At 42.0% G+C, this 17298-nt stretch overlaps 1 protein-coding gene across 10 annotated transcripts in view; it reads right to left on the bottom strand.

Moving 5' to 3' along the window:
• NCOA7 (nuclear receptor coactivator 7) overlaps positions 1 to 17298 on the bottom strand; it is a 167338-nt gene that overhangs the window by 38694 nt on the left and 111346 nt on the right. For 8 of the 10 annotated variants that reach the window (XM_073337224.1, XM_073337228.1, XM_073337223.1 and 5 more), the window contains 5 exons: positions 7902 to 7981; positions 6838 to 6945; positions 5300 to 5413; positions 3897 to 4022; positions 1549 to 1733 (listed from right to left, as the gene is read on the bottom strand). In XM_073337224.1, the coding sequence (XP_073193325.1) occupies positions 1549 to 1733; positions 3897 to 4022; positions 5300 to 5413; positions 6838 to 6945; positions 7902 to 7981 (613 nt within the window). The remainder of the gene's footprint in view (positions 1 to 1548; positions 1734 to 3896; positions 4023 to 5299; positions 5414 to 6837; positions 6946 to 7901; positions 7982 to 17298) is intronic. The other 2 variants (XM_073337231.1, XM_073337230.1) reach the window with 2 other exon arrangements.

Here is a 17298-nt window from a genome sequence, read left to right as displayed (position 1 = left end):
AGCTTATATATTTTCCCACCAAGATACTGGGATGGCAAGTATGGTATAGAGGTCTAAACAGATAAGACAGGAAACCCCATGACTAAGGATCAGATTATGTCACAGAGGCCACAGATTCTGTAACTTTCAGAGACCTCAGTGAGATTTTCCACCTCAGCCCTAGGACCAAAGCCCCAAGCTGCCGTGGGGGGCCCTGGAGCCCCAAGCCACCCCATTATCTTTAGTAAAAGTCACAGACAGGTCGACGGCTTCTGTGAATTTTTGTTTATTGCCTGAGACTAGTCAGTGATTTTTAGTAAAAATCAGTGACAAAATCTTAGCCTTACCTATGACTATATCCCCACTATACATCTCTGCAGGGCTAGCTGCCTTTGTTTTGCGTGGCTGAGATGCTATGACTAATTGTTTTTTGTTGCGTAGGGGAGAAGAGGGAAGATGACGCATTTATTTAAAACGGTGAAACCCTGTTAGCTGCATTGAGAAGACAAGTTGTTTTCTAGAACACACCTGTGGACAGTGTTTATCATCAAGGTACAATTGACGAAGCATAAGTGAAAATACCAGCTAAGAAAACACTGCCGTGTATTGAAGAAATTAAATGGGTTATGATCTCTGATTCCTACATAAGAGGACTGATATTTTGGAGGTTTGTGGGAGGTAGGAATTTTCCTGCTGCTGCGACCAGAAGCGTTTAAATTACCTGCTCCATTAACCAATATAGTCACAACAGCAACCAATTTGAACTAAAGCTGATCAGTTAACATCCTGTAGTCCCCCTCCCTTCCATTAAAATTGTGGAACACTTTCTGTGGGGCTTCAATCAGTTGCAGAAACTAACCCGCAGGAATAAATACCACAAACATTACACATGGCGTGCCATCTTTCTCTTTGCCTTTGGACGTTTTCACTGTCCTCTGTTTCTTAGGTTTTGATACCTACGACGTGTCTCCTTTTCTGCTGTTGAAAAGTTTACTTTCCTTCCTCTTTTATAGCAGTGGCTCTCAACCTTTCCAGACTACTGTACCCCTTTCAGGAGTCTGATTTGTCTTGTGTACCCCCAAGTTTCACTTCACTAGAAGAGTACTTGCTTACAAAATCAGACATAAAAATATAAAAATGTCACAGCACACTATTACTGAAAAATTGCTTACTTTCTCATTTTTACCATGGAATATAAATATTGCACTTACATTTCAGTGTATAGTATACAGAGCAGTACTAACAAGTAACTGTCTGTATGAAATTTTAGTTTGTACTGACTTCACTACTGCGTTTTATGTAGTGTGTTGTAAAAGTAGGCAAATATCTAGATAAGCTGATGTACCCCCTGAACGACATTTGCATACCCCCAGGGTATACCTACACCAGGTTGAGAATCACTGTTTTATAGGACATCACACCTTTCTGCCTCTCTTTCTTTTAAGGCACTGTTAATTGTCTCTTCTCATGAACTTTATTACCACTCCCACCAAACCTCTCTTTTCTTGTTCTGTTTCCCCACCCCGGCTGATAAAGATGTAAACACAATTAGCAAAGAACACTCCTTACGATGGCAGGGCATCTTTAATCTTCATGTGAGAAATATCATTGTAGAGGGCTATCGAGACAACCTCCTCCATAGGGCAGATGAGCCCATACTCTTCACAGCCATTCTCAATTACCAGAGGATCCGACTTATGTGGGTCAAACATGATGTTGTTTGGAGTCACTATCATGACACCTCCAACTACACCCTAATAATAAAAACAAAGAGAGAGTTAGCATATCAAATCTAATCACTGACCAGAGGTCACTTTAATGAATAGCTCAGTGTCAACCTTTAAGTTATTTGCCTAGTATAATACTCTCTCTCATGTCTCTTTATACCCATGTGGGGCAATATTTTCTAACAGAACACTCTGGCTCCCAGCTGCACTGGCCCAGGTATTATAAAGAAGGATAAATAAAAAGAGAACTCTTTGGAACACTCAAAATGCTTAGCTGACAAGGACAGTGTTATAAAGAGGATTCAAGGTACTTAACTCTCATCCCTGGCTGCTATAAACTAGAGCTGCAGCTTGTTAATTAACCAGAGGCAAGGAAAGAGGATTTTTTTTTTAAACCCACCAACAACTTTTCATTTTGGCTACACCGGTAAATCTGTGCTAGCAGCCCTACCTCAACCTGCTGGTATGGACTTCTGCACACATGCAGGGCTTCCCAGTAATAGGAACATGGAGAGGTTGCTGTACTGACAGCAGATGAATCTAGGGTTCCACATCCCCTTCCTTGAGAGCGCCATCTGGTACACAGAAAATCTTTTCTTGACCTATTTTACAGGGACCCGACATGGTGATTCCAGTCTCCACCCTCCAGTGTCACCACTGGACCAAGCTGGCAATTTACACTGCTGCGGAAAAGATTTTTAACTCTTGGAAATGACTAGCCCTGGGTTGGACAAACGACTGTCTCCCACAACCAGATATGGGACTCATGGATGTGGCCTTTTAGTAGCCTACAATCATGACCAAATTTTCAGCTAATGCTGCACTTGATCTTAAGTCATTTGACAGACAGTTGTCACAAGGCCCAAATGACAATAAGATTAGCCTGCATAACACTGCAAGCATCACTAAGGAAAAGGCTAGTCAACCAGCAAGTCATGCCAGTGGAGGCTAGGAAGCCAGAGGAAGAGATACAAAACAAACAGATCGATACTAGGGAGCACATGTTACCTTTAGTTTGTGGAACAAAGGCAAGATATACTTTGCACATGTTTCTTCTGTGTGATATGTGTGTATGGCGGGAGGTTCTGCCATTCAAACTCACAGCTATCAAAGTCACTGTTCTCAATACAGACAGCAGAATTCTACATATATCGGCCAAGTTCTGTATTTGGGCCAAAGGGGAAACAGGACTACATCAGGCTCTGCTTGAAGATATGTTACCAAGAACAAAGTCCACACTGGACTGCTGAGGTGTGAAGCTGTTTTTGGCTCCTAAAGCATACGCAGGCTTCAAAGAAAGTGACCAGTTATATATTTTGTGAAATGGAACCCAGTATCAAAAAAGCTTCATATAAGAAAGCACTATGTTGTACAAATTTCTGCATAAGACACACTGTAGTATTCTGCTACTTTCTACAAAAACTCCAAGTTGGTTAAATGCATATTCCACATCTATTCAGAACCAGAAAAAGCAAACACAAAACAATAGGACAAAAGAAAAATAAAGCTAAGTTGAAACAATTAGTATCTCAGGTGTTTCCTGTTGACTCCAAAGAATGGGAAAACTCAAGTGTGTAAACATCTTTTATAGGAGACTTAAATGAAAAACAACAAGAGTAGATAAGAAAAATAAATAAGCGTAAGGAAACAGAGTTTTCATACTTCAGGAGTGAGAGAACTAAGATCTGCCCTGATCTTGTGCATTTACCTCTAAAGAGAGTTCAAAGCCAATTCAGGTCACACACATACAACAACGAAAAGGGACATTTGTCCATTTTATAAAGTGATCCTGTAATTTGATGGAACTTGGCAGTCTCTGCTCAGGCATTTTGTATATCATGATTAGTGGAACTATGAAGTGCAATACTCTCTGTACGGGTGTCTTCCTAGCAGATGGGTGCCCCCCCAACAATTCTTGGAAGGAGACCTTTCTAATAAAAGGCTATAAAGGAGAAAGAGATGGGTGGGAAGGAAGAACTAGTCTTCTATCAAGCAGTCACTGTAATAAGTAAATGGATGTAAAGAGCAAATATGTCAGTATAGTGCGAAGTAACAAACAGAATGTCCAGAGCACTTGCTTACGTTATGCTTGGCTCCCAACCCTGCTGTTGGCCTCTGACTTACACTAACAACAAAAGTTCACTCTCTAAAAGGATCTCGAATGAGACACAAGGCACAAGCTCCACTTACCTTACCATCTGTGAAGTAACGGCAATTCATTTTTAAAAATTTGACAACTATTGGTTCATCTTCCTCCGAGGTAGATGACAGGACTCTCTCAATTGGTTTGAAGGCCTTTCTTGCCAAGTCAGCATCCTTTAAAAAGCAAAAGCCTCAGTGCGAAACAACAGGACCAGTTTCACAGACATGTTCTTTCTTAGTTTTTGAAAAATTAAAGACCAAGGTCCATTAACAATTTTCCTTTTGGTTTAAAGGAAAAACACGGCCAGATTTATATTTCATACTCCCCCCAGCATGTGACCATGTTTTGTTTATAACTTTATAAAAAAAAATCTCCAAGTAAATGACAGACGGGAAATTAAGAAAAAACAAAACCACGCACTACAACAGTTTTCAGTTAGACACCTAAATTAACCACACTTAGGCCTATAGGCTGTGCAGTAGCCTATTTAGTGCCACGCAGACACTTAGGGAACTCACCCTGCGGCCCAGACCTGCCGTGGCCGGATCAGGCCCAGGTGCAGCCTGACCCTGGAGCAGCCTGGTGGTCCCAGCTGCGGCACAGCCAGCCTGCCGACCCTGCTGGAGCTGGGGTGCCTACCCTGCAGCCCCAGCCCCAGAGCTCCCAAGGCAGGGACAAGCGCCTCTCCGCCCCAGCCCAGGTGCTGCTGCGGGGAGAGAGCGTGGGGGTCCTCTCTCTGCGCAGTAGCCCCAGAGCACCCTCCTGCATCCCAAACCCATCATCCCCAGCCCCACCCCAGAGCCCACACCCCCAGCCGCAGCCCTCAAACCCCTGCACCCAAACCTCATCCCCAGCGCCACCCCAGAGCCCACACCCCCAGCTGGATCCCTCACACCCCTGCACCCCAACCCTCTGCCTCAATTGAGCCCCCTCGCACAAAAACCCCTCGGCCCCACCCCCACCCCATGAATGTTGTTATGTGCACCAATATGAATGTGATGTGTCACAAATCACCTCCGTACTGGTGCACATAATAAAATTCATTCTGCACATGGGTGGGAAAAATTAGAGAGAACACTGGCTAAGGCCCAATTCTTCAATTTGACTGACATGGAAATACCAATGCACACAGCCCCACTGGCTTTAATGGGATTCCATTTTCATGGATCAGATTGTAGGACTGAGGCTTAACACTCTCAGCAGTTTACTGCATTCTAGTCTCAAATCTCTCTTAAATAGCCATAGATTTGGGGGTGAGGATTGGTGTAACTGTGTAAACAGCAGCACAGAAACATCTAAACTCCCAGGAACAACTGGCTCAAACCCATCAGCTGGTTTTAATGCCATTTTCTACAATGCCTCAATTGCAAGCTCATCAAAAATAACTATTTAATAGGATTTAACCTGAGCTTCAAAGAGACAGTGTTCTATAAACACAAGATTTACTTACAGGAAGTTTATCATATTCAGCATCTGATGATGAAGGAGAAACAGGAGCACCAGGACTGGAAGACGCTAACCTAGCAGCACTGGAACAGTGGTCAGTATCTGGGACATAGAGAACCTACACAAAGATTACATTAAACACAAATAACTTATTTTAAAATAATTACATATAGAAGAAAAAAAGACAGACATATGTAATATAAACACTATGGTCCTGATTCTGCAATGAGATCTATGCAGGAGTCCCAACAAAGACAATCTGGTATTGACAACACATCTCACTGCAAAACACATTCTGGAATAACTCCTATCTCTAAAATTCTTATTTGTCAGTCAGTGGGGTTCCATATGAATTTCACTGAAGGATCAGGGTCTATATTTTGTTTTTTGAGAAAGGCAGTAGCATACACCAGTTTTGAAAGAATGACAACCTCCCTTACCTGTGTAAACTACAACCTAACTACAAGATTAACTAATACAGAAATCATCACAGGATAGTCTATAGAAGTTAGTGCAGCAGATGCCTGTTATAAAGGCAAAAATTGGACCAAAAAAAAAAAAAAAAAAAAAAAAAGAGAAGCCACTGGAGGAAGCAACAAATGTAAATTTTAGAGCTAGAAGTTACAGGAAATTATGTTTTGCAATAAGATCTCTCTTTTCCAAACCATATTTATGTCAGAGGGAAAAACTCTTCTGAATTCAAGAGAAAATATATAATGGAACACTGTCAGGTACCTTGGAAACTTTTTATTTAAAAAAATAAATCTAAATGTCAACAAATTTTTTTAATAAAAACATTTGTTGACATTTAGATTTAAGCCATGTTTTGTTTGGATTTTTACTCTTACAGACTTTCAAGCTTTTAGGAGCATAAGACCTTAAAAATAAAACTGCACAGTCATTTGTCAATGTCAAAGCCCAAAGAAGTGCAGAAAGAAATACTCTTCAATGGTCAAAAAGTTAAAACCACAGAACTTTTTAAACCCACAATATTATTTACGAGTACAGACATTTTCAAAAAATTACATTTTTTTTTATAGAAACTGAAGGCGTCCCTGTACGTGAATACACTCAGGATTTCTGGTTAGAGAGAAATTTCAGAATTTTGAGAATTGGTTTTGTTCTGACTCAGAATGAAATCAAATTTTCAAGATTTCTTGCAAATCAGAAATTCTGGAAAAATCTGTTTCTGAAATGCCAATATATTGTGTTTCCATATCTAACTATGTTCCCAGGACAGCAGCTGCTCACTGACTATTAGCAGTGGTGAAGCTGACAAGGATGTCAATTTCACTCAGCAGCTGCTGTGGGCTCCTGCCATGCAGATTGCCTCTGGCCAGCTGGCTTCCTGGGCTGCCTGATTCCCAAGTGGGCCTAGACCAATTCTTGCAACCATCTGAGCTAGACTCCGTTCTGAGGTTTTATACTACTGCCCATCACCATCATATACATCTGCCTAATAGACTCATTAAGTTGGGGGTGGGGGTTTTAAACGCATAGCAAAAAATCAGAATTTTTCAGTATTTAAAACTTAAAAATTACCTGCCCTGGAACAATTGTGTGTGTGAACAGCCTATTGAGCTCCACAAGTCTGTTTGGAGTGATGTTAAATTTCAATGCTATGCTGTTTAGGGTGTCCTGACTTCCAGCCTGAAGAAAGGAAACTTGATGTTTAAGATACAGCAATAATCAAGTACAGGATCAGTATAATAGTTTAAATAAACTTTATCGGGTAGACCAGTTGCAGGGTATGGACTTGGTGATCTAACATATTTCCTATCAATCTAATTTTTGCAAGATGACACAGTTAATTATAAGACAACAGCTACTGTGTTAACAGCACTTTTTCCACTCTATAAAACAGAGAAAAGAGAACAGTTAAGATCCCTCTCTCACTGCTTCATCAACCTTAGTTAAACAATGTATCATTTTAACTTAGCTCCTTCCAGTTAGAACTGGTTAGGAGAGAGGAGGAGGGGGGCACATTGTACACACATTATATATATATTTGATGTTCGTTACTCTTTCACCCATTCTAGCAGTTAAGATTAAAGCCTGTTCTCAGCAGGCCTGGTGGTAACAGCATACTAGCACATGAGAGAATCAGGTTAAGAGTTCCTTCCCTTCCTGGATCTGTAGGGAAAGGGGACATTGCAATATGTCCCTGGCACCTTTCAGTAAGCTTTCTCCCAGTACACAACTAATCACTTCTGGTACAGAGGCAGTGTACATCACTGGCATTCCAAAAAGAAAACGCTGGCATCTCATGACCAGGGTACAAACATATTCCTGCTAGAAGGCCTAGGCAACATTTAATGGGACAGAAATCTTTCTCAGAGGAAGAGGAGAGGTTTTACATGGCCCCACTATGGAACTGGAAATACAGAAGGCAGGCAGCTGGGAAAGGGTGGGTGATGCCCAAGTTAGAGGATGGTTGTGGCGTTGAGACCAATTTCCCTTCCTACACACAGGATATTTGGAAGATATTTTTAAAAAGGAATTAAAGGGTGTCTATATTAGTTTGGTTTCTTTAGAGTCTCATTAACCTCGACAACCTCATTTTAAACAACATTAATAAATGACCTAATTATGCACCCAGTACTTACAGTATATTCTATAGTTCCAAGGGGTTTCTGAGCAACCATTTTCTTCTCTTTCTTTTCATTGGTTTTGTTTTGATTGTCATCTGAGGAACAAACAAACAATGTCTCAAACCATTCATTTACCTGTCAACATTTTTCAAGTGAGGATATTTACAGTATGTGGGATATAACTGTGGTTTGATCACATACAACAGTGACACCGCAAAAAAAAAAAAAAAAGGTTGTCAAGTTCTGAAATTTTACCATATGGCCACCAAGACTAAATCAATACTAGGTTCTGATTAGCATTTTAAAGCCTTTTAAGGTCAACTTATACTGTACTGCATTCCTGTAAAAAGTCTTCGTGGATTCTTCCCTTAGTTAATGAAGAACAATTTACTTCTGGGGCAAAGCACATTTTTGTACTACATGACTGGGGTGATGTCCAGATAGAAAGAGCTAGCACATGGCCGTATTCAATAATTCTGCATCAGTAGGTTTATGAACAATCAGAATAATACTTAATATTTTAAATACTATTTCCACCCTCAAAATATTTTACAAACTAAGGCCCTTGTAGACACTTACGCACCTGAATAGTTCCGTTAACTCATGAGCATAAAATTAATCCCATGTGTGTAAAACTTGGCAGGCTAAGAGCTTAATTCATTAGAATTCTCAACTTCAGTGTTAGGTAGGTAATAATATCCTTATTTTTTGCAGAGAGTTTAAGTAACATGCCCAAAATATGAGAGACACAACAGGTATCTGTCAGTCAGTTGCATGCCCACAGCTCTCACTGACTTCAAGGATTACTGAGTAAAGGTGCTGGAGGATAAACCTGCATGGAGTTCTACTGAAATCAATGGGACTCTGCCTAGGTTGATCCCTATGGAGGGCTGAAATCTGATTTTGAAAACAAGCATTTTTTTCTTAATTACATGGTGCAATTATTTCTTTGGAAAACTAAAGTTACTCCTCAATTACTTAGAAACAGTCATGCAAACACTGCAGCTACTTAAGAGATAAACCACTTTTACTAAATATATACAGCTAAATGACTAGATAATTGTATTGATTGTAAAGGTATTGGCAGCATCATGTCTTTTCTTGCTAATCTATACTCATAAGCAAGTGCTAAAACCAAAACATGGTAAACACAGCATGAATAAAGCACCTGTAAAAAAAAAAAAAAAAAAACCCAAAAGACCTTTAGGATCTGATGTTATTGGGAGTTCTGGATGTGAAGAAACACAGAAGTTCTGGTTTAACTTGGATTTAAACTTGGAGAGTGGTCAGTTTGGATGAGCTATTGCCAGCAGGAGAGTGAGTTTGTGTGTGGGGGGGGGGATGTGAGAGGGCCTGGATTTGTGCTGGAGATGGCCCACCTTAATTGTGCACATTGTGGGGAGGGTGGTCACTTTGGATGGGCTATTGCCAGCAGGAGAGTGAGTTTGTGTGTGTGGTTTTTGGGAGGGGGGTGAGAGAACCTGGATTTGTGCAGGAAATGGCCCAACTTTATTATCATGCACATTGTGTAAAGAGTTGTTACTTTGGATGGGCTATCACCAGCAGGAGAGTGAATTTGTGTGGGGGGGTGGAGGGTGAGAAAACCTGGATTTGTGCTGGAAATGGCCCACCTGATGATCACTTTAGATAAGCTATTACCAGCAGGACAGTGGGGTGGGAGGAGGTATTTTTTCATATTCTCTGTGTATAAATAAAGCCTGCTGCAGTTTCCACGACATGCATCCGATGAAGTGAGCTGTAGCTCACGAAAGCTCATGCTCAAATAAATTGGTTAGTCTCTAAGGTGCCACAAGTCCTCCTTTTCTTTTTGCGAATACAGACTAACACGGCTGTTACTCTGAAACATAAGTATTAATTTTCAAATTGTGCCCTTACTACAAAATAGTCTCTGTAGGTGCTTAATGGAAACAAAACCAAACATTTTTAGGGGCAAAGGTACAATTATTTGCTATTAGAGAACAACTTCTAAAATACACCCATTCACGTAAGATTTCAAATTGATTCAGCCCCTTAACCTCCTCCCCCACACTCTAACAAGTAAAGTGACCAGCGGAAGGAAACAGGAATCAAAGACTGCATACCTAACAAAAGGTAAGGCTGTCTGTAGTCAACACACCAGGAGAAATGCTTGTGAACGGAAAAACTGTGCATAACCTCTAGCAGGTTGTTCTGGGGTATCAAACTGCTAGGATCACAGGCCACAACTTCAGGTAAGGACTCGCAGCTGTCTCCATTTGCCGAATTGTACCCAGAAGACAAAGTCTCATCGCTTTCAACACTGCTGCATTCTTGGGGGAATCTGCACGCAGCTCTTTTGTCTGTGGCAGCCGCCGCCGCAGCGGGAGAAGGGCAGATGTTGCAACATTCACCTGGATCGTGGGCACAACAACACTCCACTGCAAACATCTCCGGGCGGGGAACGAGGGCAGAGTCCCTAATCACGCGCAACGCGTCTGATAAGGAACGTGGTGGCTCATACCCTGCAAAGGAACGGGGACTTCTGATCCTGCTGTTCTGTTGCTTGTCCTGCAATCCTTCTAGAAAGGACACGTCTCTCCCCTTTCCTCGCCGCCTCCTCCTCCTCCTCCTCCCAAGACCGCTCGCTTGGCTCCAGGCGAGACAAGCAGTTCCAGCAGAGCCTCTTGCTGCTCTGAGCTGTGGGGGCCTCTCCCCTGCAGACTGAGGCCCCTTTCCAACAACAGTACGTGCTTGCTGCTCGCTGAACTAATGCAATGGGAAGAAGCTGCTGCCCACCCCTCGGGTCTTCTCCGATCAGCTAGAGAAACGCTGGCAGAGGGCAGGGCAGCTGAGCTCTCCCAGTGCTCGCTGGGGAGGGGGCTTGCTCTGCGCAGTCCAGTTCCAACCAGACCGGAGCAGGAGCAGAGCGAGTGCTGCCCTGCACGCACCGCCCCCAGCCCCAGGATTGCAGGCTCTGTCTGGAACAAAAGTATAAGGGCCCTCCCTGGTCCTGCGCATGCAACACGTACAACCCCAAGCCCTGCAATAAAGCACAGGAAGGAGCAGGGCCAGTAGTGGGGCAAGGAGCACTTAGACTACCTGCACAGGTGGCTCCTGAGCGGGGTGGGAGGAAGACAGACACCAGTCTCCACAAATCAGTTTTAGCAACACTAGCAGCTGTTTCTACGAACCCATTAAAATAGATTCCAGTCCCTGCTTTGTGATCTAACCCCACAAAGCCCTGAAAATTAAACTTTAGGTCTGTTTAACAATATCTATTTCTTTAAGGTAACCAGTGGCTGATTCACTTGTTCCATCCTGCTTTGTGATTTGGAGAACAGGTAACCAAATACTGCAAAGCAGGCCTTCTGGTACTTTATGTTACTCTTTTAGGGAGACTCTGAAATTTAACATCCTTGTAAGGGGGGAAAGACCAAAGAAACCTAGCACAATAGCATTTAACTTCAAGAAGGGAAACTATACAAAAATGAGCAGGTTACTTAAATTAAAAGGAACAATCATAAGAGTTAAACGCCTGCAAGCTCCATGGAAACTCTTTAAAAACACCATAATAGAGGCTCCAACTAAATGTATCCTCCTCCCCTCCAAGTACCAAAAATGCATGGTAGTTCTTGGCTTGTGTAACTGTTAATGTATTTACTTAGTAGGGTTCCAAACAGCTGTCTGATGGAATACAGAAAAGTGAGCTGATTCTTGTTTTTAATTTAAAAAGCCTACATAATGCAAACAGAAAGGAAGCTTTGCAAAAGTTCACAAAATCAGCTTAGGCTAAATATAAATTCTAACTGAGGCAAAAGAGATACTGTCAAAATTAATTATACCCAATTTTCACCAATAACTATTTTTCTTGCATCTAGCACCTTTGCCAATACATATGTTCTTCTTTCCAAGTGCAAGAGAAATAGCATACATGAGAATACAGACCTTGTATAAAATTAACTTTTTAAATAGATTTTTAATTTGATCACCTTTATAGTCACCTTTCTTCTATAAGATTGAAATTTTCAAAGAGATAAGTTGCATGACTTATGGCCCAGTACTTAAAATATAAAAGATTGCCAAATAGCCTTGTTTGCAAGAAATGATGGGACGTATGTTTATAAACCGTCTGAGTTTCTTCTTAATGTTGCTGGTGAATTCACATTGAGTGGCTGGTATATTTTTGTTAGGGTTTTTGTAATCAGTTGTTTTTGCAGAATTTGAGGATACTCTCCGTACGGTGATCATAGCATTGTAGGCCTGTAAGGGACTTCGAGAGGTCATCTAGTCCCGTTCCCTGCACTCGTGGCAGGACTAAATATTATGGCAGATACCTGTTGACTCATATATTTTGGGCATGTTACTTAAACTCTCTGCAAAAAAAATAAAGATAACAACACTTGCCTACCTACCTAACACTGAAGTTCAAGGTCTTTGTTACCCAGGTAATGCCATGTTAACTTCCTAAAAAGTGTTTGTCTTTTTCATTTTGATATTTTCAGCACATGTGGCATACAACACTGAATACTTTTTAAAAAGCTGCTGGTTTCAGCAGGACTTTTTTCCAGAAAATAACATGAGCCCAGGATGACATAAAACAAATCTTATTGGGCCATGTTATCAGAATTGAAAGTAGTTTTCATAACTGATGTGCCTGAAGACCCTCAGGGGATGGTGCTGCAAGGTAGAGTAAGCTACAGTCCCCACCCATCAAAACCAAGGAGAAAGCTGAGATGATCACTTTTTTGAGACAAAAGATGACTGATGTTTCAGAACCCCAGAACTAATTACTTCCAGGGAAGAAAATCATATCATCAATAAATGGGCTATACCAGCCTTTGACCAGTCTCCCAGCACCTGAAAAGCCCTCTACTGTGAAGTACTGTGCTAGCTATGACATCATCTACTTCCTTGACTGCAGCTCTAGCTACTGACCCATGGAAGTCCAGAAGACTGCAAGCACAGAAGAGTTTGCAAATTCCCTGTTATCTTCTTCTTCTTTTTTCCCTTTTTTTCTACTTTTTCCCTTTGTTTTCATTATCTGGGAGACATCCCAACCTTTTTTGTTAGTTTAGGATGTGAAGGTATGGTTGTCTGTGTGTGTATGTGTATCTGAGTGCCTGTAAAGCCCTCACAGGGAAGGCATCAAAAAGGAAGATTCCCTCTATGACGGGTTATATCACAGAAAACCCTTGGGAACTGCCACCTGATCTGCCAGAACTACTTCTGCTCCTGCTTTCCTGCCTTGTCAGCTTAGGACTCCAGCACCCTAACTAGTTTGAGCCAGACCCACTAGCCTGCTGCAAACCCAGACCCAGGTCTGAACCACGTCCCCTAACGGCTGTAGGCTTAACTGAAAGCAACTTACAGAAGTGTTCCTGTCTTTGACACTCAGACGCCCAACTCCCAATGGGGTCCAAACCCTAAATAAATCCGTTTTACCCTGTATAACGCTTATACAGGGTAAACTCATAAATTGTTCGCCCTCTATAACACTGATAGAGACATATGCACAGCTGTTTGCCTCCCCCCCCCAAGTATTAATACATAATCTGGGTTAATTAATAAGTAAAAAATAATTTTATTAAATACAGAAAGTAGGATTTAAGTGGTTCCAAGTAGTAACAGACAGAACAAAGTGCGGGGGGGGGGGGGGGGAAGTGCTAAAGGAGTTGGCAGCTGTGATTGCAGAACCATTGGCCATTATCTTTGAAAACTCATGGCGATCGGGGGAAGTCCCGGACGACTGGAAAAAGGCTAATGTAGTGCCCATCTTTAAAAAAGGGAAGAAGGAGGATCCTGGGAACTACAGGCCAGTCAGCCTCACCTCAGGCCCTGGAAAAATTATGGAGCAGGTCCTCAAGGAATCAATTCTGAAGCACTTAGAGGAGAGGAAAGTGATCAGGAACAGTGAGCATGGATTCACCAAGGGCAAGTCATGCCTGACTAATCTAATTGCCTTCTATGACGAGATAACTGGCTCTGTGGATGAGGGGAAAGCGGTGGACGTGTTGTTCCTTGACTTTAGCAAAGCTTTTGACATGGTCTCCCACAGTATTCTTCCCAGTAAGTTAAAGAAGTATGGGCTGGATGAATGGACTATAAGGTGGATAGAAAGTTGGCTAGATTGTCGGACTTAACGGGTAGTGATCAATGACTCCATGTCTAGTTGGCAGCCAGGATCAAGTGGAGTGCCCCAAGGGTCGGTCCTCGGGCAGCTTTTGTTCAATATCTACATAAATGATCTGGAAGATGGTGTGGATTGCACCCTCAGCAAGTTTGCAGATGACACTAAACTGGGAGGAGAGGTAGATACGTTGGAGGGTAGGGATAGGATACAGAGGGCCCGAGACAAATTGGAGGATTGGGCCAAAAGAAATCTGATGAGGTTCAACAAGGACAAGTGCAGGGTCCTGCACTTAGGACGGAAGAATCCCATGCACCGCTACAGACGAGGGACCGAATGGCTCAGCAGCAGTTCTCCAGAAAAGGACCTAGGGGTTACAGTGGATGAGAAGCTGGATGAGAGTCAACAGTGTGCCCTTGTTGCCAAGAAGGACAATGGCATTTTGGGATGTATATGTAGGGGCATTGCCAGCAGATCGAGGGACGTGATCGTTCCCCTCTATTCGACATTGGTGAGGCCTCATCTGGAGTACTGTGTTCAGTTTTGGGCCCCACACTACAAGAAGGATGTGGAAAAATTGGAAAGAGTCCAGCGGAGGGCAACAAAAATGATTAGGGGACTGAAATACATGACTTATGAGGAGAGGCTGAGGGAACTGGGATTGTTTAGTCTGTGGAAGAGAAGAATGAGGGGGGATTTGATAGTTGCTTTCAACTACCTGAAAGGGGGTTCCAAAGAGGATGGATCTAGACTGTCAGTGGTACCAGATAACAGAACAAGGAGTAATGGTCTCAAGTGGCAGTGGGGGAGGTTTAGGTTGGATATTAAGAAAAACATTTTCACTAGGAGGGTGGTGAAACACTGGAATGCGTTACCTAGGGAGGTGGTGGAATCTCCTTCCTTAGAAGTTTTTAAGGTCAGGCTTGACAAAGCCCTGGCTGGGATGATTTAGTTGGGTATTGGTCCTGCTTTGAGCAGGGGGTTGGACTAGATGACCTCCTGAGGTCCCTTCCAACCCTGATATTCTATTATATGAATTACCAAGCAAAATAAAATAAACCCCGCAAGTCTATGTCTAATAAAACTGAATATAGACAAAACTTCACCAGTTCCAGTAAGCTTCCTTTTACAGACTGATCTCCTTCTAGTCCAGGTCCAGCAATCACTCACACTCCCTGTAGTTATTGCCCTTTGTTCCAGTTTCTTTCTTGGTGGTGGAGAGGCTCTCTCTTTAGCCAGCTGAAGACAAAATGGAGGGGGTCTCCCCTGGGCTTAAATAGACTTTCTCTTGTGGATGGAGACCCCCTCCTCTCTCCTATGCAAAGTCCAGCTCCAAAATGGAGTTCTGGAGTCACCTGGGCAAGTCACGTGTCCATGCATGACTCACAGCTTTTACAGGCAGAAGCCATTGCCCACATGGTTTCTTGAATGTCTCCAGGAAGACTTCTCATGTGGATTGGAGCATTCCAAGATGCATTGTTCCTTAAATGCTTCTTGACTGGGCATTTAACTTTGCAAATTCCTTTCTCCGGAACTGATCAAATGCTCTACTAAGGTTATTTAGAAATCAAGCCAGTACAAGGCCAATATTCATAACTTCAAATACAATAATGATACATGCATACAAATAGGATTAATAGATTCAGTAGATCATAACCTTTCCATAGGTATGTTACGTGGCATATGTAGCACAGAACATATTCCAGTTATGTCATATATATTCATAAGCATATTTCCATAAAGCCTTATGGGGGGCACCATAACACCCTTCTCCCCCGGTTCAAAACAACACTAAAAGCTATCTCTTAAAAGATATTTAGTAACGTGTATTCCGTATTCCATGTAAGCATCCAGAAAACTTAAGACTGTCAGCTGAAAATTGTTAAGTAAGACTTGTCAAACTTCTGCTTATCAGAGTGTTCTGCTAAAAGTCTGTAATCCTAGTTGGGCAACTGGAGGCAGGAGAGAAAGGGTTAACCACCAGATAAAAGTTTGGAAATCAGCTTAGACATTGAACAATAGTTTGGTTCGAATATTAAAATATCCAACCCACTCCAAGCTCTGATTTGAGTAACAGCCACCTCCTTAGCCACCTCCACAGCCTGTAAGGACTGATGGTCTGTGAGCCCCAGGCACAGTTAACTTTTCTTGGGCCACTTTGTGGAATCTAAAGAATGATCTTCCTGGAATCCAGAGGAGAGGGATGCCATGAAAAAGAGAGCTATGAGTTTTCTGAGTAGTGGGGGAGGGAGATAAACACAGCCATTCCCCTCCCAGCAGGGATTTGAGGGACACCATTCAGATCATGGTCAACCCTATTAACTAATAGATAGTAAATCTAATAAACACAGAAAATACTTTGTGTAACTATAACCAATAGTAATAGACCTCTTTTGTAATAGGCATATTTATTAGTTTTCACTGGTTGCCTGTCCATTGTATGTATGTGGGTGTGTTATCTCAATATGGAAACTAAAAAAATTGCTAGAGGAAAACCAGGATCCTTATTTCTGAAGAATTCATTTGCTCCTGCTACTTATTCCCTACCTAAAATGACAACCCCTCAATTTTCAGAGTCAACTACTTGTCAACTGCTGGAAATGGCCCATCTTGATTATCACTACATTTTTTTCTCTCCTGCTGGTAATAGCTCACCTTAGATCACTCTCATTATAGTAAAAAGAAAAGGAGTACTTGTGGCACCTTAGCGACTAACCAATTTATTTGAGCATAAGCTTTCGTGAGCTACAGCTCACGGATGAAGTGAGCTATAGCTCACGAAAGCTTATGCTCAAATAAATTGGTTAGTCTCTAAGGTGCCACAAGTACTCCTTTTCTTTTTGCGAATACAGACTAACACGGCTGTTACTCTGAAACCTCTCGTTATAGTGTGCATGGTAACACCCATTGTTTCATGTTCTCTGTGTATATAAAATCGTCCTACTGTATTTTCCACTGCATGCATCCGATGAAGTGGCCTGTAGCCCACGAAAGCTTATGCTCAAATAAATTCGTCTCTAAGGTGCCACAAGTACTCCAGTCCCTCAATTTCAATAATTTCATAATCAATTTTGATGTCAGAAACAAAGTATTAAACATCAGGTATGGGATTAAATAACAGGAGCAGATGGACTCTTAAAGATTCAATTTTCATGCTACTATCTTTAATAATAAAATTGGGGGCGGGCAGAGGGAGCAAAGGATAGAAAGAAGAGTGAAGCTATCTAGGCAAAACAGTCTCTAAACAGATTTCCAAAGTTTTCCACAAGGCATCAACAGGGCTGCAAGTACTGTATCAGGTGTGAT

The sequence above is a fragment of the Lepidochelys kempii genome, chromosome 3 (genome assembly GCF_965140265.1).
Source record: "Lepidochelys kempii isolate rLepKem1 chromosome 3, rLepKem1.hap2, whole genome shotgun sequence".
Lineage (NCBI taxonomy): Eukaryota > Metazoa > Chordata > Testudines > Cheloniidae > Lepidochelys > Lepidochelys kempii.
The sequence above is the reverse complement of the archived record's forward strand: the minus strand, read 5'-3'. Positions and strand labels throughout refer to the sequence as shown.